Raw genomic sequence first — 25448 nt, 5'->3', positions numbered from 1 at the left:
TGGAGAATGAGCAGAGCGTGACACCAACAGCGTAAAAAAAAGGACAGTATCAGAGCTGCCAATATCGGGAAGCAGACCATTTTTGCTGAAAGCGATTTGTGTCGAAGTCGGCAGGAGCTTACGCGCTTCCATAATCGGTAACTAATTTGAATTCCTTTCGGTAATGCAGTCGAGATTGGTTGCGGGTGACAAATTTGCTCCGTCCGGCCCGAGTACTTACGCCGTGTGGCCTTCGGTGCGCTCCCCAGTGCTGCTGCTGCTGGGTCTGCGGGAGGCAGGACTTTAAATAATAAATTGCCACGGCTGAGCCTGGCTCATACTTACCTCAATGGATGGGCTTCTTGAGCCGGCAAAGTTCCGGAAACTGCTACATGCCACTGCCGCCACACCGGCAGTACCTTTGCCGCTGGTCGTTGCCGCGACAGCTTTAGCGCCAGTGTCGACTTTATCTGCAAGAAATTCTATCACAAGCTCCCCGATTGATTCGGCTGTGCCGGAGCACATCACACAGCTCCACAGCACCCAAAGAACCTATTTCCCGCAAAACTCCAAAGCCCCCCCCCCAAACATTTGCCCAAAATAAAACCCAAAACAGTGGCAGCAACCAGGCCTGGCAGAGGAAGATATTCCGGATTTCCGGTCGGTGGGATGGGGTCGTCTTTCCGCTCGAAAGTAATTTCTTTCTGAAGATTATTAATAATTCATCACCACGCCCGGGCGGTGCTGCCGGTTTGCCGGCGCTGTGCGCCAAAAAGCCTAGGCCGCCTGGCCTGCCAGCCCATCACCATCGATCTCTTGGGCACCTTGCCCCCCCCCCCCCCCCCCCCCCCCCCTCGGGGAACGAGTCCCGTGCTAGACACAGCTTGGCACACCGCCACCGAGTGCCATTCCCGCGTTTCGCAATCCATCATCATCGCGAGAGCACGCTCTGCCCCCAAAAAAAAAATAAAGTACAAAAATGGGCGAACCGTTACTAAATGTGTATTGTTGAAATGTTTTCGGGAGCCGTGGCGAGAGGGCCACAAAAAAAAGTCCATACACTCGAAGCAATTTTCCGATTTGTTACTTACGGACTCGGTGGAGGACGCTTTTCAATTTTACGCTTTTAGTCCCTTCGTTTCATTAGCACCGGGAATTGCACTGGGGCTTTTTTCCCCCCCCCCCCAAGGGCATCAACAGTTCGGGTGGGCGAAAAAATCAACAATTCAGCATTCGACTTACACGCGAGGGCACGTTTTCACGTCCCAGTGCACTTTTCTTTTTCGATCTCGCATTTTCTTTCCTTTTTTTGAGGTGGTTTTCCCCGCATATAGAGCATCCTTCGGTCGGTCTGCGTCCCGAAAAGGTGCCCACCGTTTGCTACATTTCCCGACTGACGAACCTGACATAAGCCCGGGTGTCTGAGATGGGAAATAAATTACCTCCAGCTGCAGCTACACGGTCGGCAGGCAGTGGGGATGAAATTAAGCGAAAGCCAAATCATAACTTCAATACGGCTGTTGCAGGCAAACTTCTGGACAAAGAAAAAGGTTCTCCACTCACTTCCCCCGCTTCACGAGTGTAGACGGCGCTTCATTAAGGACATCACGCCTAGGCGCACCGCATTGTTCTTTGACCGTTATTATGACTGTCAGCTTTTACCCGACGCTTCGCCCACCGTGAAGACCCGGAACGAAGTGATTATGGATGAATTATGGATGTGCCAGCTCAAGCGGGAGCTCAGGGTTTTGGGCGTTTGCTGCCCCTTTTTTTCTGTTCTTTTACTGCCCCGGCTAAGAAGTTGAGATATTTCTAGCACGCAATTTCACTCCTCATCCACATCCTTCGCTCATATGCCCATTCGTGTCAGTGTCTGTGTGTGCGTGTGTGTTAGCTTTATATGTTTGATTGCAAAGCAAACACACGCGGAATACGAAATCCAAACGATCCGGTTCGAAGGACCAAAACTCGCTGTGCGTTTGCTGGAGCGTGGTGTAGAAGATAAGCTCTTTCCGCAAACTGGATCGAGCACTTTTTGATGCGTTAGTTTGAACGGTTTGAAAAATTGCACGAATAAAGAAGACTTTCACAACACAAACCAAAACGGTGCCTGCAATATCCGGGCACATCGGGCCAATTGGACGCGTGCTGGAAAGGATATCGTTTTTTTGAAATTTAGCCGTCAGCTAGCCGCAGGCCTCAACAGGCAAGAGTCCCAGCCCCCTCGCAGCGAAGGGATACAAGTTAACTGCTCACCTACGCACGGTCCCGCTGGCGCTGGCGGCGCCCGATAAGGTGGGTCGGGTGTGCTCGTACCTTACCAGGGCGCAGCCTGTCAGGCTGGAACTTCAAACGCAAAACCAATTGTTTGGCGAGTGAGGGCTGGGGGGCTAGGGACGACCGGGTGCCACAGATATTGACGAGCCACGTTTCGGGCCGGTCGGGTCGGGTGTGTATGTGTATCTCATCCCGAACGCTCAGGGGCATAATTTCGAATCCATATCAACAGTAGAGACGGGAGAGCGCATCGGACAACTGGACGAAACAAACAAACAGACGAACGACGATGGCGAGCAAAGTGCCAGTGTACCGAAATTGGTACTAGGACTGTAATGGGCCGACGGGCTCGTAGCTGCGGCAGCTGTGGCAGATGAGCCTGTGCGATGCCATACCCCACCCCGTCCATAGCACGGCTGTGCTTTATTGCGTACGCATGCACGAATGTGCAAACAGTGCGAGTTCGGGTAATTTGTACCGGCCACAGTGTGCTATCAGTTTCAGGCTCGGTATCGGTGTGTACACTGCTGGACCGAGCAGCTCCCAGTGGGCAGTGACTGCATCCACCAGCCCTGGATGTGGCTATTGACTCGCGGACATCAGTTCGTAGTTCCGTCCGCCTGTTCGTTACTGCAGGTTTGCTTTCCGCAAGCCGTCGGCCGGGGCTGCGGCCGATGATACTGTGATACGGTGATTAAAATCTATTTAGCGCATCAAACAAACACACATCGATGTGAGTGGGACGATTTTGCGTCACAAAAATTCATCAAGCACAAACCGCGATAAAGAAACATTATCACTGCCCTCTCACAGCTGCGCTTTGCTGCGAGTTCGACGGCGACGGACCGATTCCCCCATTGCGATAGCGCTACGGCACAGCGAACAATGGACGGATAGCGTCCAGCTGGACGCCATCGGTAGCCATTTTGTTGCCGCACAGCAAAAATGACGCGCCCGGCTGTTAGGGTATCGCCCAGCAGCCGGTGCTGTAAGTCGAGCGGTTCCGTTCGGCGCGGGAGCGGGCTGCCCAGATGAGCCAAAAATTTAATTTCACCAACGAAACCGATAACGGCATCGCGCATAAACACCGAACGAACACAGCCTGCGGGGGTAAACAGAAATCCGATGAGAACGCGCTCGGATCTAGTGACGGTGGATCGGAAGCGTTTGCCGCTCACTTATTGCTACCGGAGGCCAAAACCACCGACCGAGAGGGTGTGCGCTTGCAAATGATTGAATTTTAATTGTTCAGCCGCGCTCTAGCCTGCCCCGTGCCGAGCTGTCGTCGTCTTCCGGAGAGGCCGGCATGCGAACAGTCCGACGAGAGCGGAACTGCAACACAACGGGCCACAGTTGACAATCAGGCCCGCGACTGGTCCGTTTAATTGTTGTTGCCCATTAATGATGAACCGGGAGGCCAGGAATCGGTCAGCTTCTAGCAGTGCACGAGAATCGATCGTACAGGCACTGGAGATGTTCTAGGCTCCTCTTCAGCTAGAACAACCTGTGTAGATATTAAGCAAAAAAAAAACAAACAAATGGACAATACTCCCAACAAGCTCCACGACCAGTTTGCACACCAATATAAAACACACCCGGTGAACGCTCTGTGTGAAGCAGGTGACAGGGGGAGTGATGCTCGATTTATGGTACGACCTGGAGAGTTGATAATGAATTTATAAATATTCTAGCAGCTGTCCAGGTGTACTTAGCACTTTCCAATGAATGTGTGACGAGGAGCCGGAGCCGACTGTTTGCTCCGAACCCGTGCTGTGCCCAATTGCCTATTAATAATTATTAGTGCTCGGCTGGCTTTCGTTCGCTGGACGGGGGGTCACTTTTGTTTAACACATTTTACATGCCCATGCCCATTACGAGCGTACAGCGCACAGCTCCCACCATTTTGCTGTTATTTGTTGACTAGTTTTTGGGGGTGTTAAAACAACTACAACAGCAGCACCACTACTACTACAACTATAACCCATATTTATAACACCAGTGTCTGTAAACTGGCACAAATATGTTTGTTAGAACGCTCCTCGTTACACCTGCCGCGTCAGCGTTCAATTTCTCTCGACCGGCTACTAACAATATTGCAGTGAGGAAAATAAGTGCAAAACCTTCACTTTGACCGTGGCGACCGCTCTTTTTTTTAGTTGTGTGTCAGCCACCTTTGCTTCCTTGACGGTACTTCGACCTGCTTGCACACACGCGTGGTGCATCACCCGGCACTATGGGACTGTGAAGTAGTGTGGAAAATTAACATCAATGCAATGCATTCATTCAAAAAGATTTGTTTTCGATTTTGAAGATTTTGAGTATTTACTACACCCATCAGTTATACTTAAACAACCTGGAGGAGTAACATCGGCAGGCTTGAACCGACTCAACTACCGAAATAAACAAATGAAAGAAGATGTTATGAATCCAAAAGTGCATGTACAAGTTGGCATCGTAGAAGTGATACACTAATTCTAGTGCAGCTTGATTGTGTTTTCTGTTGCTGGCTGTCAAGCACACGAGTAAATTCTGTCTGTTTTGCTTGTCATGTTTACTATTTATTCAACATAAATACACTCAGTTTTCAGTCCAGATCGTAAGATTTTTTTTTCATTAAAACAATACAAATCCGTATATTTACTTACAAACTATTCACTAACTTATCATGACCTTCCACGTGTTTTTATTCTTTATTTGTTTTATTTCATTATTTTCTATCAATTCTTTGTAGTTTATGAAAAGGCTCATGATGTTTTTTTTTGTCATTTTGCTTATATATGCCTCTCTGTTCGGGATTAGATAATTCGTTGAATGCAAGAGGTTTTATGTGGTATGATTCAATAATATCTTTAAACATGTTCCAGTAATCTTCGATTTCTCTGCAGTTTTTAAATTTGTGTTCTAGTGTTTCAGTAATTCCGCAAAAAGAGCAATTTGTACTGTTAACCGATTTGTAATTATGTTAAAATTTTTGATCCTGAGCACTGATTTTTTCATTTACTAGCAAATAGTATAAGGTTCTTTGTTTTGAGCTGAGTTCTATTGAGTTAATATTTCACCATATTTTGTTCCATTTGAATGCTGGGTATGTATTTTGTGTAATTGAAGGAGAAGGAATAAAGTTTATCATTGTTTTATGTATTTCACTTGCAGTGGGTTTTTGAATTATTGAATCTGTTAAATAAGCACATTCTTTTGTTATTACTTTTTGAATGTTTGGAGGGTTTTCTATTTTTAGCACGAATTTTGAGGTAAAAGGCATATTAGTTTTTTCTTTGAGATGTCTATTGATCAGTAATGATGGCATCTTTATTCTTGGTAGAAGAAGATTTAGACCTCCTTTACGCTTAGGATAGGCCAAGTTGGTTCATAATGACTCTCAGCCCACCTTTAGGCCACAAGAACTCACCAAGTAAAGATGTGAGCATTGCTGTATGTTTTTTGTTCGCTGATATTATTGATCCTAACTACCAAATTTTAGCTGTTAAGAATGTGTTTGCTAATATGGTAAGAATGGTCAGCGCATGGATTCAAATAGTAGCAGAGTAACGACTTCAAACATTTAAATTTGGATGGATTCAAGAGTTGTCAAGTGCAAAGGTACTATGCTTGAAATAAATTAAGTACAATGCAAGTTTAGTACTAAAAGATATTGGTTAAATCGATTCCAAAGAGACGACTCTGGGCGACTCCGGGCGATTTCGGACGACTCCAGACGAATCCGAACTACTCCAGATAATGTTGGGCAGAACTACCTTCCGGAGCCCGGTTCCGAAATTATCGGAGTTGGACCGGAGTCGACTCCGGATTTTTGCCAACTTAACCCATCACTTTTTGAAAGCATGTATTCTTTTCTTTTCATTATTTTGCCGTAATTGAAGAATTCAGAGACAATTATTCGCTCCAAAAATGTTTTATTTTGTGAATCAAGACTTATGATTCTGATTCTTTCATGATCATCATAATTCAATCATATTTTCAATTGAAATGGTTGTTTTCTTGCGTTTTACCCCCGTTTTTGCCCACCATGACCCACTGTCCGGTTGCAAGACGGCTGCCATCCCCACCCCTTTTGAATCGCTCCCAGCAATCCGCCAGCATCAGCGCACACCCATGGCAAAAGGCGATAGGAAGCGAAGGAGTGAAAATATTTATGACTTTGCTGCGCCAAAATATCGCATTAAATAATTTTTAATGTGCATGCGCTACCACACCACCCTTCCCCAAAGTTGTGCCGTGGCGGTCTCGTCGTCTCGGGTTCGGGTCGGTTAAAAGCGTTCGCATGTGTCTGGGTCCTGACTATGGCCCAACTAGCCCAGCGGCGATATTGCTATCAACATCATCATCGCTATTATTGCTACCTGCCTTGCAGAAAGAAAAAAAAATCTCGCTTGGAAGTAGCAAAGTGTTTTTTTTTGCTTTGCACCTTCTCCTCTCATCTCATGTCTTACTTTGCAACCCCCTCCCACCCGGTCGGATTTGAATGCACACGGACCACAGCATCGTGTGAGGCCTGCATGTGCATTTCGTGTGTCTGTGTGTGTGTGTGTGTCTTGCACAAGGTGTGTTTTGATTTAATGCAACCCGCACTCTTCACCACTCGGATGCTTCCAATCTTCGGCAGCAGCTCTCAGCATGAGTGTGTGTGTGTGTGTGTGTGCTCGAAATGGCGACTGGGGCATCTGGGGTAAAAGATAATCTGGAATCCGGTACAAGTTGAAGGTGAGATTTACCGATTATACACACCGTACACCGAAAACGCCTCATGCATGACGTGCACGGGACGATGCGCCGGCACGTCCGGGATGTACACGCAGTTTCGCACTTTAGATGGTCTGGGCGCACCGGGGCTACAACATTCCACCGCTGCACTGCACGGAAGATTTCGAGCAGGATCTTTCGTGCCCCTAATTTCTCCCCCCCCCCCCCCAAGGTCCTCCCCAACCCTCAGGGTTCGCTGCAAAATTGAATTACTCAAACTGCCAAGTGAGCCTTCGCCGTAAAGTCGAACTCAACTGCCGAGGTGTCAGCCCGAATTGCATACTCAGGCAAACGTTGGGAAAAAGAGTCCCCTGAGTGCTGTACGCTCGTCAGTACGGCCCGGTGTGCCGCACTAGAAGCATATCAGGCTATCAGAAGAGATAGAGAGAAGCAGAGAGAGAGAGTGAAAGCGAGGAAAAAAAGGTATTGTAATCGTGCTGCTGGACACTAGAGGACACTAGCGAAGGGAACACAAACACCAAACAAACCAAAATAATAAAAAAACCCTCTCAAAACGAGATCCCTGGACGTAAATTGAGCTCGAGTCTTTATGGCGGTACTTTCATTATCGCAAACGCACGCACCCCGGCTAGATGTGCAATGTCTCCCCGGAGTATTTCGTCACCGTTACGGGGGGGGGGGGGGGGGGGGGGGGGTACAGTATCGGACAGAAAGATAGGGCATTGGGTTTTTAACGCACCGTGCACCCGTTGGGCCAAGTTTATGTGTGGTTTGTATGTGTTTGTGTTTGTGTGTGTGTGTGTATGTGTGTGTATGTGTGTGTGTGTATGTGTGTGTGCATGTGTGTGTGTGTGTGGATGTATGTTTGAATGTGTATTGATGTGTGTGTTTGTTTCACAAGTAGGTCGTTTCGGATAGATTTGTAAGTAGCTTTTTTGTGTTTTGGGTTAGGTTTTTGGTGTGATAAGCAGGACCACCGCCCTCGCGATCAGTGTGTTTTCGATATATTAACAATGTTACGGTCTTCTTTCGCCGTGGTCTTCGGAGGACGTCCGGTTGACTTGCGCGTTTCGGTTGTCCAAGCGCGTTTCAGTTGTCTAAGCACGTTTCGGTTGTCCGAAGCGCGTTTGCCACAAAAGTGCGCGATCGTTCCATTACGAACTCGATCCTTTTGCGCTTAATGCCAGCAGCAGCCATTCGCTTTTACATATGGCGCTGATAATCGGTACAACGTTTACCTCGACCCATTGTTACTAACATTGCTTGCTTGGACCGTCAAGAACGCGCTGGTTAAAAAGTTGGACACGGCTGATCCCGTGCTCTGCCTGCGTTCTACTTCTATACGCGATGAATTACATCGTTTTGGAGCAGCAAAAACATCGCATGGATAAAAACTATCAACGAGTACGCGAGTAAGCGTCTTCCCTTCAAAATCGAGAAAAGAATACTGCCGCGCTCATGAAACAAAACGCCCATTGAAAAGAACAACTGCGCACCAGCTCAATGCACGCACAAAGTTTACCATTCGCACACAACGTGCAACGCAGAGATGCACGAAGGCCTTTCAATGGCGTGCACTGGAGAAACACCTGTGAGGGAATGCCGAGTTCATTGCTATTGTGCGCGTGTCCATTTCGCACCGGTGTCGCATTCACATTCATGAAACAGCACACCTGCGTTTTCGTCCGAAGAACAAGCGCTGCTGTCGATGCAAACTTTAGTTTTTATCCAAGTGTAAACGCACAATGTTTCACATGATAACACACATAATAAGATTAATTTCAACGCCACATGACATCATGGCAAGCTATGTTTTTCAGACACAAACCCGCGCACTTGCAAATACACATTAAAAAGCACACTCTCTTTCTACTACTACTACACACACACACACATGCACACACACACACACACACACACACACACACACACACACATACACACACACACTCACACACACATACACACACACACACATACACACATACACACACACACAAACACAAGTAACGTGGCAAAACAAGTGCACGGTGCATTGAAAAAAAAGGGTCCTATCTTAATGTCCGATACTGTACGCCAAAACATACTCCAAACTCGCCCCCGAGCTCCGAGACCGAGGCCCAGACAGATAGAGCCGTCACCATTGACAAGGTGCTCCATGGTGCTTATGTGTCAATTCTGTTTTGTTTCGTTGCCGGCTGTGTGCGTTGTTGCCTCTCGAAAGTCATTCTCGATTTTGTTTGCGTTTTATTTTTCACTTGGGGAATGTGCCGGTGCCGATACAAGATAGGTTCTATCGCACGGCAGCAAGAGGAAGTGGAGGATGTATGCAAAAACATCGTGTCTCTGCAGTTCGGCCCCGCAAACCCCCAAACGAGCGATCTATAATGAAAATCAAGCGAAATGGAAAAGAAAAGGTCCCGTCTACGAGGGATTACGAGGGTGTAGATAACGTGCACACAAACAGGAGCACACACACACACACACACACACATATGAGTGGTGTGTGCGATACTATACGTGTGCTCTCGTCGGGATCTGCTAGATACTTGGGGTGAATCTCTTTTATTACTTTTCCCACAATGAATACAAAGTGGAAATGAAGGCAGCGCAACCAAACAGGTCCAAAAACGTAGGGCATGGGGAAATAACGACTAGCGAAATTCTCCGTCAGTCTATAGAATATCTATCGAGCGGCGTTGGATATCTTCCGACTGCAGTGATGGCCACACACACACACACACACACACACACACACACACGAGTTTGGAGTTGGTCGGGCGAACGAGTTTATCTTTTCAGCAAACGAATTTATTACATTTTATTTCCAAGGCGAACCCCTTTTTTCGCCTAGCGCTCCTCCGAACATTGCAGTTCCTGAGTTTAGATTGCGTAGAATTGGGTTAGCGAAAAACCTGGCAAGTTCTTTATTCTGAAATCGATGTCAGATCTTCCATCCTAACGAGCCTGCAATGTTGGGGTGTCTTTTCAACGCCATTCGTTTTTTGTTTGTTAACCTGAAGTTATCACTTGCAAACTTCAAACTTTGAAACCAAACACACTACTACCGATCAACTCGTGGCAATGGAGCCCACGGATCAAAGCAAATGATCCGTGCCGGAATTCTGGAAAACGGGCCCCCCCCCCCCCCCCCCCCCCCCAAACAATCAGGTTCAAACATCTCCTGCTCCACCTTCCGCGTTTAACGTCTCGTTAAAAGGCGACCTTTAGCTAACCGAACAAAGTAAACCAACCGAAACTTCGCGTCTCAATCGTCGGATTGTCCCTTTGGGTGTGTGTGTGTGTGTGTGTGTGTGTGTGAGCGTACCTCTCAAAGTGTTCCATAAAGACCGCGGACGTCCACCGGTCCAGGCCTTTCCCGGGATGCGTAACGCGTAAATTGAGCGCACTCCCGAGCCCATCTCCATTCCAAGACTCCTGCAAATCGACAAAACTGATGGCGCGGAGGGGAGAGGGGCGTTGGGAATGGAAGATAGGTAGTGGAAGGGTGAAAAAATAACGCTACAAATGCCTCTGCCATCATTAACGAGTTCATGTGTGCGTTAAGCCATGAAAAAGTATCACATTCGCAGCCTTCAACTATAACCTCTTCCCAGGGGGTTGTTCGGGTTGTTTGGGTCCTCCCTCTCCTCGAACTTCATAAAAAAGGGAGCGAATAGGGTAGACGGCCGCCACCACCATACCCCCCTCCCCCGAAATACCTTCGGAATGCATCGAAAGGGATGAAAGGAAAAGCTTCGACAAACGCTGCCGCTTCCAGCACAACGGGGCGTGAACTTTTCGTGACAAATTTTTAACAACAACCACCCCCCCTATTTTGCTCCATCTTTTCCTCTTCGGTAGCTCCAAATCCCCGCCACAAGGTTCGAAGTGTGTGCCTAAAGTTTAGGCTTTATTTAATAAAAGAAAACAGTAACTGCGCTTTGCCGCCCGGTTTTGATTGTTGCGCGGAGGGTTGAACTTTAAAGTCCTCGCAGAGCTGAGAGAGTCCTCCGCTTCGGCGCGAAAAATATGCCAACGGTGTGGAGCGGCGCGAAGGGAAGGAGGAAGGAATAAATCCATCACACCGAAATTGCCCACTTCCTGCAAATAAAAAGGGGAGACAAAAAATAAAATAAAATAAAACATTGACAGAGCCACAGGACGGGAAGATCACGGGAGGCGCCAAAATCCCTTCTCCCCGCGGGCAGGCAAAAGGGACTTCAAACGAAAGCGTCACTCGGCAAAACGCACAGGCGTGCCACCGCGCGGGTGTTCTTTTCCCCCTGCTGCTGGGCCATCAAAACCTGAACCGAATACCGGATGATGCAAATCCCTGCTCCGGTGTTATTTTGATGGATTTTCTTGCCCTTCCGCCGTGAGGTTTGGAGCGTATGGGGGGCGGAGGATGGAAGCGATTTTCCGTACAGCACTCTATTTATCTCTTCCCGCGCAGTGTTCTCCGCACAGCACGGAAGACACACCCCGTGATATTTTCTCAAATAATTTAAACGAACACTTATTTACCTTTCCGTAGCCCGTTTCGGTAGCGCTGCTGGTTTCGCTTGTTTTCGTGGAAGGATTTCAATTCGCTTCTGCTCTCGTTGACGGCGGGAAAATATTACGGAGACGCGGTTGAGTAGCGAGTCGGTTTTTTTGTATGTGTGTGTGTGTCCAAAAACCACATTCACGCTCGGTAGGTGAGCACACCTTCGATATATTGGCTATGCTTGCCACGTGTGAGCTACGAGCTCACGCTCAACCGTAATAGGCAAACGCGCTCTGTGGCTGCAAATCTGTTTGTGGTTGCTTTTATTCAACTGTGGATTGCAAAAAAAAATAAAACACAAAAACAGCGTTTAATCGTTGTGAAAGAAAACATTTGCCCCTGAAACGTGTGCAGTGCGGTTGAAAATAGGTTTTTTTTTGCTTAAGAAACAAGCCCCCGAATGTATGCTATACAAATGTTCGTTTTTAGACCTGATTTCCTCCTGAATGTAGGCAATACGCGTTACAATATATTCTCAATGAACCAAGAGAATAAAATGACAAACAAATGTTGAGCCAACAAAGTAACTTTCCATCCTGAATGTAGGCAATACGCGTAGCAAAACATTCCTAATCAACTAATTGTGTAGAAAAAAAAACGAATATATTTGTATCTTGCTCCCAGCGAACAAAGCCTCGTTTGCGCCCTGAATGTAGGCAATACGCTCAACAAAATACGGAAACATTTGTTCACGTTCAATGAAACGACTTGGAAGGTTTAAGCCTTTTATAATAGTGCCCCATTTGTCACTCTGCAACGAGCAGCGACCAAACTAAGACGCCGAAGCTCAATTGACCAACTGCAGCTATTATTACTGCACAGTTCCCGAGCGACAGCCTCCACCGAACCTCAACCAGAAGGGCGATAAATACACACACACACACACACACACACACACACACACACACACACACACACACACACACACACACACACACACACACACACACACACACACACACACACACACACACACACACACACACACACACACACACACACACACACACACACACACACACACACACACACACACACACACACACACACACACACACACACACACACACACACACACACACACACACACACACACACACACACAAACACACACACACACACACACACACACACAAACCAAAGCTCAACATAAAAAGTCGCTCGGGCCGTGTGGTGTAGTGCAGCAAACAATCCCAGAACCCGAAACCCGAAAAAAAACAACAGCGGCCTCAATGTCACCGCTTCACTGCAGCAGCTAAAGAAAGCACAAAACAAACAACCATCCTTGCAGGGACAGAAAAGCAAAAAAATGCCTCCCCTACACAAACAGACACCGTCGCAACCGCAGACTGCAAACGGTTGGAAGACGTTCCGGTTTTTCCAAGAGCATTGCCAAGACTGCATAAATAATTGGAGCACAATTTACGACGCCGTCGACGACGATGACGACAAACCCCTCAGGTCCCTCAGGGCGCATCGGCTCTCGAAAGGGCAGGATCGTGTATCAAATTTGGTGATGAACCGCCGCTCGGCCCGCCATCCTGTTCCTGTTTTTTTTTTGTGCCGTCGCTGCGGACACCATCCTGTGTGCTTGTTTAATGCACCCACGCAGCACCGAAACCGCGGCAGAACATGAACAATGGCCAGTATAACCAGAGTGGAATCAACGTGTCCCACGCACGCAGGCCCTGGGACGGGGAGCGAAAACGGGGCACCGGAAATTGCTTTAATCAATCCGATTGATTAATGCCCGTGAAGAAGTTACAAGTTGCTGCAGACAAGGATGCGTTGGATGCAAGGTTTTCGAGATGTTGGAAGACAAGTTATTGCACACGCTTTTACCGGTAGAGGATGGGTCGTGTATTCTTGGGAGTGAAGATTACTCCCGATTCCTTAAGCGACGAACTAGATCCTTAAGGCCTGGCTATTGCAAGCATTGTTTATTAATGTATGTGCAGTTTAAACGAGCTCCAATATCCCAGTCTTCAATAGCTAGCACAAGGAAGAATACATATTTGAAGGGAACTACTGATTCCAAACGAGCTCCAATATCCCAGTCTTCAATAGCTAGCTTAAGGAAGAATACGTATTTGAAGAGAACTACCGATTCTTCAAAAGGTGATCCTTGAGCCACAAGAGCACTTACTAATTCTGCCAACATCAACAGCATGGGCAAAACGAGCCTTTTAAGTGCCTTTAATTGAGGATATAAATCTCCCAAAACGATCTCCAATATCCTTTTCCTCGGTAACTCACCAGGCTCACCAGGGAAACCCATTACCGTTTATGCAAATCAAGATGTCTCGTAGTATATCTACGCACCTTCATTCAGATGCTTGGGTAATTAATATAATTTCCATCACACTCGATAAAGCAACTAAGAGCTCTTGTGACTTTTAGAGAATACGGAAAACATTCACCCCACACACACACACACAAATACAAAAAACAACCCTTCCAGCATTGGAAAAAGAATAGCCAAAACCACATACGAGGTCCTAAAATATATGTTCCACACACTCACTACACCTACTCTCGATCACGACCCTTTTGCATCCGGTGCACGATTTACGAGCTGACTAATTTTTCAAATTATCCACTAAACTGTCTCACACTTAACCTCAAAATTAGCAGTAACTCAAGGCAGATAAGTCCTAACCCGTAAAAAACGGCTGGCAAGGGGCGTTCACATTGGCAGTGTGACATTTCCGGCCGCTTTTTTCGCTCGTCTACTTCGTCTTCTGCAGGGACTGCGTGCTACCACCGTGAATCAATCAATGTGAACGTACCCTGGGCCCTGAGTTTGTGCGTGTACGTGTATTAAAGCTGGCTTGAGATAGATTTATGTACCACGTACGAGCCTGAGGAGAGGGGGGGAGGATCGGAAAAACCAAAAAAGGAAGGGAGACGCGGCCGCCTGTAAGCGTTTAACTCGCCGTGTACGTTAGACGCTCCTTCTGATTTCATTATATCTGGCACGGTCGAGTAAGTTCTGCCAGAGCTCGTCGTCGTCGACGGCAAGAAAGCCTCAACCCCCCGTGCTGCTCTCTCCATCTGCCCCGGCTTGGTGGTAATTGATTTTCCTTGCCAGGGGAAGATTGCATACTTTTCTGCGCGATTTAAATTTATTAATAACAGTGTGTAGCGTGGAGAGCGTTCGCTGTGGCGTTGGCGTAGCGGGAAGGAGTGCGGAGTTTAATCTTCGACATCAACGAGCCGAATACAAATCGATTAGTGTCAGGGAATGCGGTGGAATTTTGTTCTTCCCCCCCCCCCCCCCCCCCATTGCAGAAGTGCGTGGGTGGGTAAGAGCAGTACGAAATCGGCGGAAATTCTTCCGAAAAGTCGTCAGTATTCGGGCAAATCTGCGCCAACTCTCGTTAGTTACCACGGCTAACACGTTCTAATAAAAATAACCAAATCTCTTTCGATCGGGAGCTTCCAAAACATTGTTGTTTCAGCAGCTCAATCGTTGCCTTTGCAGCATGAGGGCCAAATCCTGTGCCGTGTCTTGTGCTCTCCCTGTAATTTCCAACTCGTGGCCAGGGGCCCATGCCAAAAGAGTTAAGCCGCCTATTTATGGTCAAGATTAAGACGGGCTTGCACAGAGTCGAAATAATTCATTGCGCTGCAAATTCTGGCACGGTAACGCACGGGCTGGAGCGGTTCTGCGGTGATCGATGGAACCGGAGCACGACTCTCGCATGGAGAAGGGGCTCTTCCCGCGGCACGCCTAGGCAGCAAAGGTGGAAAACGATAATTTGTGCGCTCGGGATAAAGTTATGACCATTTCCACAAAAGCTACGACATGCACACGGGGTGGCAGAGGATTTGAGGTCAAGCTTCTGCGACAAATCTGCAAATAAATGTTCACCTCGAAGCGTACCCGTTGTTTCTTTTTTTTTGTGGTGCTGCTTCTCGCTAGAAACCCAGAGAAAGTGCCTAAACATTCGACGCCTGGAACGGTGTCGATAACGCGCCGACACAATGTCTTAAGTCTTCCGAAGTACTGCGGAACAAAGCGACGGCGATTTCGAGGAAGGATTGAGCGGTCAACGGGGAAGTGCTGGAACTTCTACCTTTCCCAAAAAAAAAAAAGCTAGCCTGCAGTCTGTGCCATATTGCCCGAGGCGGATTAAGCAGAAGCGGCAACACACGGTGGCTTCGATTATGACACACACACACACCGTCGATATAGCAACCTGCACGTCGATAAAGCTTCGTAACATCTTCCTCGCGGGCGCTGCTTAGCATAAATTATGGCCACTCGGGTCCCTCGGGTTCGCTGTCTAAAGCGAGATGCACACCAATCTCCAAGACTACAGGAAGACCAGGTGACCGGCTTACTACTGCCACCATCAAGCTCAGCTTCCAAGCCAGCCATTCGCTGTGTGGTTCGGCAGACACACACACCGCCCTGTTCGACCGGCAGATCATCCCGACTGCGCGCTTGTAGTCCGAAACGAAGGCATCAGCGATAACGATAACATATATTTCATATCGTTTTTATTACAACCATCATTACAAGTGCCGAGTGATTGGTGTTGCACCGATCACGAGGGTGGTCACGACGAGAGATAGAGCGAGCGAGTAACAGCGCCCGCCCGGTTCAGACATATTCCACATATTCTACCTCCGCTGCTGAACTGCTGGCTGTACGACCAACGTCCAGAAAGGCAACAAAAAAGAGAGGGTGAAAAAGAAACAAAACCAAAAGCACACACACACACACACTCACAAAAATGGGTGGGCAAAATTGACTGAACGAAAGAAACGAGGTGATAAATTACACCAATTACTGGAATATCTTCAACATCAATAAATTCCACCCATTCCTGGGGGCCAATTTCGGGATCGCGTTTTAGTGGTGGTGGTGTGGTGCTTGCAATGGGTTGGGGGGCAGACACGATATGGGTGTATGATGAACAGTTCGATTCGACGAAGATAGAAGCCCGCTTTTTTCCCCCCAACTGAATGGGGTGTTGGCTTCTTGTTTTTGCTCCGCTGCAACGCTTCTCTGCAACAATCCTGGTAGAAGGCTGCACTGTTTTACGTGCTTCTTTGCCGGTGCTATTCGGAGCAGCTTCCGCTGAGCAGGTCCAAGCTATTCCTACTGTTACAGGATCATGTTCTGCTCAACTCCACTGCACGCCCATCATTGATGGTGCGGTCTTTCGGTTTCTTACTGCCCGGCGAACTCCACAAATCCACCTCGCAGCTTACCGTTACCGATGCTCCATGCCCAAAAAGGTGTACCAACAAGTTGGTTTTGGAGCAGATTCGGGATGATTGGGTTCCTTCCAACTACGGTAAACCAACACGCCCCAATTGAACACGCTACACTGTAAGCACAGCCGAGGGGTTGTTGAGTTGTTGATGGGAATTGTTTTTTTTAGTTCGCACTCATCGTTACAGGTAGTCGACTGGAGCGACGTCGACGCCCCGGAGAATTCGTATCCCCTCGGGAGATACCGTGAGTCCATTTGTTGTAACGAAGCTATTGCTTGCCTGCCCGCACGCGGACGAGTTGTTCTCGTATGATATATCTGTATTAGAAACCAATAAACTGCTGATTTATGTCGATGGTGGTGGTGTGCCGTTCTCGTTATTAGAAGACCTAAGAAGAACTCCCTCTACCTCTGCTCTGGAGGCAAAAGATGTTGGGTGCTTGCGTAGCTCCGGTAGCAGCACCAACCGTTATGGCTCGTTAGGGAGTGGAATTCAAATGTGAATGTGTGTGTGTGTGTTGCGCCGGGGCCTGGTACATTAACATAGAAAACAAATAAAAATAAACTCAAGTTGTATGTTTTATTTTTTTTTATTTTCCGCTCCTCAGTTGTGGGTTGGCTTTGGTGGAAACGCTTTGGAGGGTATATTCGTGATGTACGTCCATTCTTGATTAGAGGTCAGAGTATCACATCCATTCGCGCGGGCATTAAAACTGCCTTAATAGGCCTAAAGCATGCACAAATGACGACCCTACTGAAGCAGTGCGTTAGTTTTGCGGTCTTATTTATTAGCCTGCGGCTTAGAATTTACATCTCCTGAATATCCGAGGATCGATCCAGTAATGTGCGCCCCGTTTGGTTGGTCCGTGCTGCACAAGGTGTGGGGCAGCGGGGACGGAATGCCCATACCAGCTTCCAGCTTCTATGATGGACATTCGATAAATCTTGCTTTATAGTGTACAGGTATCGTTATGGAGATTGTAATGAAGTGTTCTCCCGCCGCGAAACGATGCCCGATTATTACCGGCCCTCGCTTAAGATACCGAGCCAGCGGCAGGCATTCCGTATCAGCAGCAGCGAATCAAATGGCCTTTATAACTCACAGCTAACGCTCACTCACGCAATGATGTATTTCCATTTTTTTTCCAGCCTGCGACTGTCACCCGATCGGCTCGTCCGGCAAAACCTGCAACCACACGACCGGCCAGTGCCCGTGCAAGGATGGCGTTACGGGGCTGACCTGCAATCGGTGTGCCCGCGGCTACCAGCAGAGCCGCTCGCACATCGCACCGTGCATCAGTAAGTTGTCGAACGATTGTTTGCTTTGCTATCCTCTATTGACATGTCTCGATTTTGTTTTTTGGTTTTTTCTCTCTCCCGCAAATCTTCCCCAGAAATTCCGAGAGTCATCAACATGGTCCATTCGCAGAATACGGCACCGGAAGAGAGCCACCAGTACGCGGTCAGCAGCGGCGGTGGTGGTCAGCACGAGCCGGAAGCACCCACCTACCGGATGCATGCCGGACGGGGTAAGTAAGTGCCGCTTTTCATCACTCTTCATCAAAACCCCGTGGTCCCGCGTCCCCTGTTGGTTCCTTCCCAATATCCCAGTGTTCCCCGAGGTGAGGTGCGCGCGCTCGGAGTATCTGATGCCGAGTTCCGACGAAGCTGCTTGTCCACATCGAATTTTCAAACCCAATCTTGGGACTCAACGGCACGGGTTTGCTTGTTTAGATCCAATCGTTTACAAGAGTCGGCAAGTGATTACTCTTTCGTTTTTCACTGCTGTGGGCAGAATGATTCATCAAAAGGGTAACAAGCATGTCAAAGCGGACCGCTGGCAGTGCCGCCCGTGCCGAGAAGGCCAAGCATCGCCGCATAACGGTAAGCGGGTATGCTACCTACGCCCACCGCACAACCCCGGTAGCCCACCGCGGTTGATTGATGCACGCACCAATATACCCGATCGCTGACCCGATCGTCCGGTGTCCTGATCGCCACTGCCCAAGAGATGTCTGCGCCCTCCGGGGTGCGCTAATGAGTGCAATCAATCTTCAACGGTGTGGTCTATTAATCAATGGGCACGCGAAGGTACCGGCCATTCGGCTGTTGATCCCCGATTCAGGTGTGCTTCGTTTGCGTTGGATAAGGGAGTGGTTCGATGACGTAGAAACGTGCCCCCGAGGAGGAAGCAATTCCGATAAAACCCTTTTAATAGCAGCGATATGGAAGCATTGAGCGCAATGTTTATTTTTTGCGCTACTCCAACGCACTCTTGCGGAGCAACACCTGTGCACGCTGATGCCTCAACCGGTGCTGTTTCTACTCGACGCTGTCAACACTAATAGTAGTTTGCACGATGACACTCGCGTCACTTACTCGCCCGCCAAACGTCAGCTAATAAGCACCACTCGCAATTGACATTTCGCCAAACTGACAACTGCAAACGCTTGCTCGCTCTATGTATATATATCTCTCTCTCTCTCTCTCTCAATCATCGAATCAGCAAAGTTCGCAGCTAATTTAAAACCGGCAACTACGAACCACCGTGGCAAGGTGCAGAAAAGGAAACCCGAGGGAAGGAGAGCGTGTGCATATGCTTAATTTATCACTACCATCGCGCAAAGTGAAATGTGGTGGTACTAGGAGTGTGAGCAAGCAACATCAAGAAAAGGCCACAGCGACGAGAAGGACAGCGAAAAAGAGAGCGAACAACAAAAAACACGTGTTACACTCGCTTCGATACTGTGAAAGATCACACTTCAAATCACGCCTCGGCTTGCGTCTCGCTCGCTCCTCTTACTTGGCAACGTTTGCACTGCACACGGTGCGACGCGGACAGAGAGCGAGAGAGATAGCGAAAGGACGCAATTTGTTCAACAACTCAACGCTTAATTATGTATTGCTTCTCGAGCGGATGTGTAACGCCAGCCGGGCTTTGGCCGCGGGTTCGTCGCTCGGGTGATAAATATGGTAATGGGGAGCGCGAGCGCGCGCGCAATGTTTTCAATGCATAATATCTTTTTCCCTTCGATCTTTGATTGCTTCTGGAGGGGTTGTGCAGTGGGTATGAGATGCACCACACTTAAGACGAGCATGCTGCGTGCTGCTGCTGCTGCTCCAGTGGCCATATTTTATAGTTCGTTCGTACCCACTTTCATTAGCGCTTTGTGATTGGATATTTTGTTTACATATTTTCATTCTCGCGCTTTGAAATTGTAAAATCTTATCGCGTTACACGAAGTTAAGCGCACTGTTTGCGGCCTAAAAACGGTGCTGCTCATCGCCAACAGCACCACATGCACGTCCCATGCTAGTTCCAATCCGATCCACAACGCAAGTGCGACAAATGCATGCGTTGCGTTCAAGGCCAGCTCGCGAGCTGCACACTGGTCGCGTAATCCGCCGTGGCGCGGAAAACAAATCAACCGCCACATACACACACACGCACACACATAAGAGGAGGAAGAAGAAAAAAGAAAATAATAATATACAAACCCCGCCACCCGCAGCCCGTCGGCATGGGCTCGCCAGGGCCGCACCACCCGGCTATTTATCATGCGTTCATTAATTTATCACATCACCATTACGGGGCGAAGTAATTTCGCATATTATGAAGATTTATCATAATCGCGTCCAGGGGGCGCTGCGCATGTCGCGGGCAAGTGGAGCGGGTCCCGCGCGGAACCGCTGTCGACGACCGATTACTCGCACCGTTTGGGCGGCGGTTCGTTTCGCGCGGGGTTTTTGATTTAATAAGCGCTGAGCGTCTTCGGCTTTTGGCCATCTGACTGGTGCATCTTGAGACCGTTCTCTCTCTCTCTCTCTATATCTGTCTCTTTCTCGGACTCTTACTCTGTCGCACTTGCTGCTGCACTTGCACGGCTAATGAATGAAGCATGTTGCGTATTGATTTAGGGCGTCCGAACCGGCGGGCGAATGTGGTTTTAATTAAAAAGTGCAACTCGAGCGCGAACGATGTTAAAGCACTGGTTCGGTTTGTGGTTGCGTTTTGCTCTCGCAGACAAATAAACCTCCGAACGAAGGGGGCATGGTAAGACGTCCGTACGTGCAGGCACTGTGGGTTGAGCTGCGATTTGTTTGTGTGGAGCAATATTAATTCTGCTGCTCTGGAGCAGCTACTTTTCAGTGTTGCTTGCTGATGGCTTAATAAAGCCTTCAACCAGATTCAAATGCCTTCCCGGGCACGGCAGGTGACCCTGCTCTCTATTCACAATTGTACGACTCTTTCCCACTTTTAGTGGTCAACATTCTCTGCTAATTGTATTTTCCCCCCCGGTACAATCCTTACCGAATTAGCGGAAATTTATACACTTTTCACGGCTAAATCTCTTTCCCGATGACACCGGCGAAACCAAGGGATGCAAAACATTCCAACAATCCAGTCAGACATACACTTCGGCCTCCAAAAAAACACACAAAACATTAACAGCAAAATAATATCCTGTTGCCACCATACCGATGTTTGCAAACGGTGGGTTATTGTTTTTTTTTTGGAAAAAGTAATTAGTTTAACACACACACACATACCAACAAAAAAAAACCGAAACAAAAGAAACCAAGAATGCAAATGTGTTTTGGATGTCTGTGGATGGGCAAATAACGAAATAACGAAGCCCGTTACCGTGTGTATTGGCATGAATCACTGAGCCGAGAATAGAGAGGCGCACTGGTTTGGCGTTCGTTTTGCTGGTAACGTCATTTGCACGAGTTTTCTCGCGCCTCCTTCCCCTCCCTCCCCTTGGCGGAGTCTGTGTCGGACCAGCGTTTCGACCCATTTTCATCCCGAAACATTCCAACCTCGTCCGAGGGCCTCGTCGACACGTTAATCCCAACTCCAAAGGATGCTAGACATACACAGACACACACACACACACATGCACATATGGCTCTATCGCATCTTTGCTTCCTTTTTGTCTGCGTGTGTGTTTGTGTGTCTGCTGCCTTCTCTGGCTGTACCGCGCCGTTACCGCGCTTAACCGCAGACAATCGAAATAATTACATTTTAATCCAGACCCTGGGATGGGATGCACCGAGCGCGCTTCTTCCGGGAGCAGCACCATACTGGTTTGGGGTGCGTGCGGTGCGCGCGAATGAAAGTAACGAAAAGTTTTGCCCCGGCTGCACAACAAAGAATGCACACAGTGGTGGAAAATTCAGCACATCTTTCTTTTTCTTTTTTTTTGGTTTTGGTTCACAAACAAAAGTGAGCAAGTGAAAGTAATTTCTATAATTGGAAGCATTGGATGTTCGGGGCGCCATATTCGTTTGCTTGCTGCAGATACAGGACGGCTATTTAGGTGGAGATCAGTGGAGTAATAGAGCCATCGTCGCCTAGAAAGCCAGGTCGATGGCAATTTAATGACCTGACATGGTAGAGACTAGAGCCTGGAGATACCGGCTGAGGTCTCGTATCGTCATCTTTTAGCCATCGAAGCATCCAGAAAGCCTTTTGATACGGATGTTCAATGATTTTTCGTTGTGTAGCTGCTGCCATGTTGTTACCTTTGACTATGCTATGAAATAAGGGATTTGGAACATATTGTAGATGCATGGAATATCTTGAATTAATAGTTAATGTTGAAATTTACGCTAGATAGCATGGCAGAATCTAGTAACAGGAACAGAGTCTTGCTGGGCAAAACAATGCTACAAATTAATGTGGGTCCCAAGAACCAGGACGCGGCAACAAGGCTGAATGTTGATGCTGTCCAGAGTTGAGAATCAAAGTATCAAGAATAAACAAAGGACAACATTTTGCTGACTATCTTCCGGATGTTGCTTACTAACCAGCCAAGTCTTGACAAGAGGTGGAGAAAATTTGCAATTACTCAGGATACAATTAGATCTGGATCGGACGAAGGGTTGAATCTTGCCGTGCTATATAGGACACCTGAGATGCCTCTTCCAGTTTTTTTTCTGGGCTATCTAGTGCCTGACTAACTGATCTGCTTCTTGACGAGTGTTTATCGTCCACGACTTTTGCTTTACGTCAACCACAGAGGTCCTAGTTCGTAAGGTCTTTTAAACCGCCACAGCTGAAATACATATATTTTTAAGCCTTATCGTGGTTATTTATATTTTTGAGATCATCATTAAATTGTCAAAATGGCATCAATATAAAACCACAAAGCTGTTATAGTGCCCGCTAAGTAAGTAAGGTTAGCGCATTGTGCAATCTCGCATATATCGAGCTTTGCCATAAGGTAGACAATCCTGTAGAGAGTTTAGTTAAAAGATTTCGATAAGATATCCTCGGGAAAGCAACAACCAGGTAATTAGATTTACTTATGAACCTTTGGCGAAAGTCGTTACGCTTAGTGTTTCTAGCGACTGGAACTCAAGAAAGGTGCTATTGTTGTTTATTGTTTCTATAAGATCCTTCTTTAAGATCCTTTGAGACAATTGCCTTCATTTGTCTCCCTGTATAGACAGCTTTAATAGTCTCTGATCTGTTTTGGCTATGGCCTCATGAAGTGATGTTATTCTGATGCAAAAGTATGTGACTGTGTTGTTTTTTATATTGATTTGATGTGTTTTGTGAGGACCTTTCCTCCACGTTCACACCCTCGTCGGTTTATCCTTTATCTTGTGTTTGGCCCAGATATGCGGATAGATGATAATGCTCCAAAGCTAATTCTTATCACTTTTCCTTACCGCATCTTGGGGATACTTTTACGCTCAAACCCCTGATATCTGCGAAGTTTTATCCCCATTTCCCAAAAGACACTACACAAACATTCTGCTAGCCATAAGTTTTGCCTAGTAAAGCGTTTGTTTGCCTGCCACACTCCGTTGTCGAAGGACTAAAACTTCCCCATTTTTGCCACTCAATAAACTAGTCCCATTACCCGGAACACCAACGGGTTAGGCGCCATAAATCAAGCAAAACACGTGATGGAACACGACAATAGCTCCGGACGTGAGTACGGAGGCAGCAACCGACGATAAAAACGTGTGATAACCAGGGCACACACACACACACACACTCTCAAAACCTTCCAAGTCCTGCTCCGGGGGAAAAGCCAGGAATGCAAAACCGATAACTCAACCTGACAAGCACCATTATTGTTCCGCCCGCATCCGGCGGTGGTATGAAAATGATCCACCCAGCTGGGCCGGGCAGACAAAAACGACAGTTCGCACGAGCTTCGCAGCCTTGTGTCACGGGCGTTGTTGTGATTGTTGAGATTCGGTTTGTTTTATTACTTGTTTGTCAACGCCTTTGCAAATTGCTTCAAAGCACCGGGAGCTCGTCCGCAACAAGACCTGGACCCGGACTATTTCCCAGACCGGAACCGGGCGATGACTTTGCCTGCAAACAAGTTGGTTGGAACGTTTTTTGAGGTAAACGAGCCGAGTGAGCGTACCCCCGGAGTTAACTCTTCCGTTAGTTTTGGTGGTACATTTCTAGCAGCAAAAAAGGCTCAATAACTAGCACAGCATCACTGCATCAACACAATATAGCGTCCTCTGTCGTCAGCAAAACGGAGCAACGGAGCAACAGTAGGTAGCAGAAATACCACAACTCCCTGCGCCAACTCCAGAACACTCGACGGTGTCTGCCCCTCGGCAGTGATTTGCTATCTTGCTGACCCAGTACCATTAACACGTCGCACCGTACCTTATAATCTGACCCCCACTCCGCGCCTTCCTACTCCGTTTTGCGAGCGGCAACCGTCAGGAAATATAAATTATTGCCCGATAATGCCGATCGGTGCAGTGCGATTGCGCGGGCGCCCGCGCGGAGTTTGCCGCGCGTTAATCCTAATGCATCCACACGCGCGATCATCACGACGACCCTCACCGTACCCCTTACTCCTACCGCACTCCCACACCCCATGGGGAATGGTGTCAAACCATTAAGCCCAGTCATTAGTGAAATCGAAACACGGTTCTTCGTTTCGATCGCTACATCCCCGTCATAAAAATCGTACATCGTAAACCGTCACCTCTCCCGCTCGAACGGTGGTGGATGGTGTCGTGGCTCGAGGTGGTAGCGCCACTACGATCTCACCTACACCCCCATTCAGATATAACCGCTCTGATATCCCGATACCCAATCTTCACACGAACGCGCGTTCTTTTCTTTCTCTTTCCCCCTTTCTCTCTCTCTCTCTCTTTCTCTCTTCTCTTTTTTTTCATTGCAGAGTGCGGAAAGTGCAAAATCAGCACAAAGCGGCTAAACCTAAACAAGTTTTGCAAAAGAGATTACGGTAAGTGTGCCCCTGCGCAATCGATCGTTTTGCGAGTCTGCTTCTGCCTTTGCGGTTGTCGTTTGTTTGTTTGTGTTTCCTTTCATTTTTTTTATACACTCCGGAAGCGTAAAACAAATATAAAAAAATACACACACACACACACACACACACACAGCTCAAGTAGTCGCGGTGGCATCACCGAAAAGTGGACAGGAGCGTGTTTATCTCCCCACTGTCAACATGCTCACCGATCGGTGTCAGGCTGCCGTGTTAACACCTTTCCGTCCCGAAAGCGCGCGGCGTCTGATGCGGCTGCGCCATTTTGGGGACACGGTGACAACGCCGCCTTGCACAGTGCAGTGCATTCTTTGCCAGTGCTCACACGGTCGCAGGCTGTGAGCCAGAGGACGCGCAGCACCCGTGCAAACAGCGCTAGCCATTGTTCGGTGTGCCGTGGCCGTGGCAAAATTTGCG

General features: G+C 47.9%; 1 protein-coding gene across 2 annotated transcripts in view; it reads left to right on the top strand.

The window, feature by feature from the left end:
• The window catches only part of LOC1272041 (netrin-A), a 63261-nt gene that overhangs the window by 31622 nt on the left and 6191 nt on the right, over positions 1-25448 (top strand). Inside the window, exons 3-5 of one of the 2 annotated variants that reach the window (XM_061657461.1) lie at positions 17905-18054; positions 18150-18284; positions 24927-24992. In XM_061657461.1, coding sequence (XP_061513445.1) covers positions 17905-18054; positions 18150-18284; positions 24927-24992 — 351 coding nt within the window. Of the gene's footprint in view, positions 1-17904; positions 18055-18149; positions 18289-24926; positions 24993-25448 lie in introns of both variants that reach the window. The other variant, XM_061657465.1, reaches the window with a different exon arrangement.

This window comes from Anopheles gambiae, chromosome X (assembly GCF_943734735.2).
Source record: "Anopheles gambiae chromosome X, idAnoGambNW_F1_1, whole genome shotgun sequence".
Taxonomy (NCBI): domain Eukaryota; kingdom Metazoa; phylum Arthropoda; class Insecta; order Diptera; family Culicidae; genus Anopheles; species Anopheles gambiae.
The sequence above is the reverse complement of the archived record's forward strand: the minus strand, read 5'-3'. Positions and strand labels throughout refer to the sequence as shown.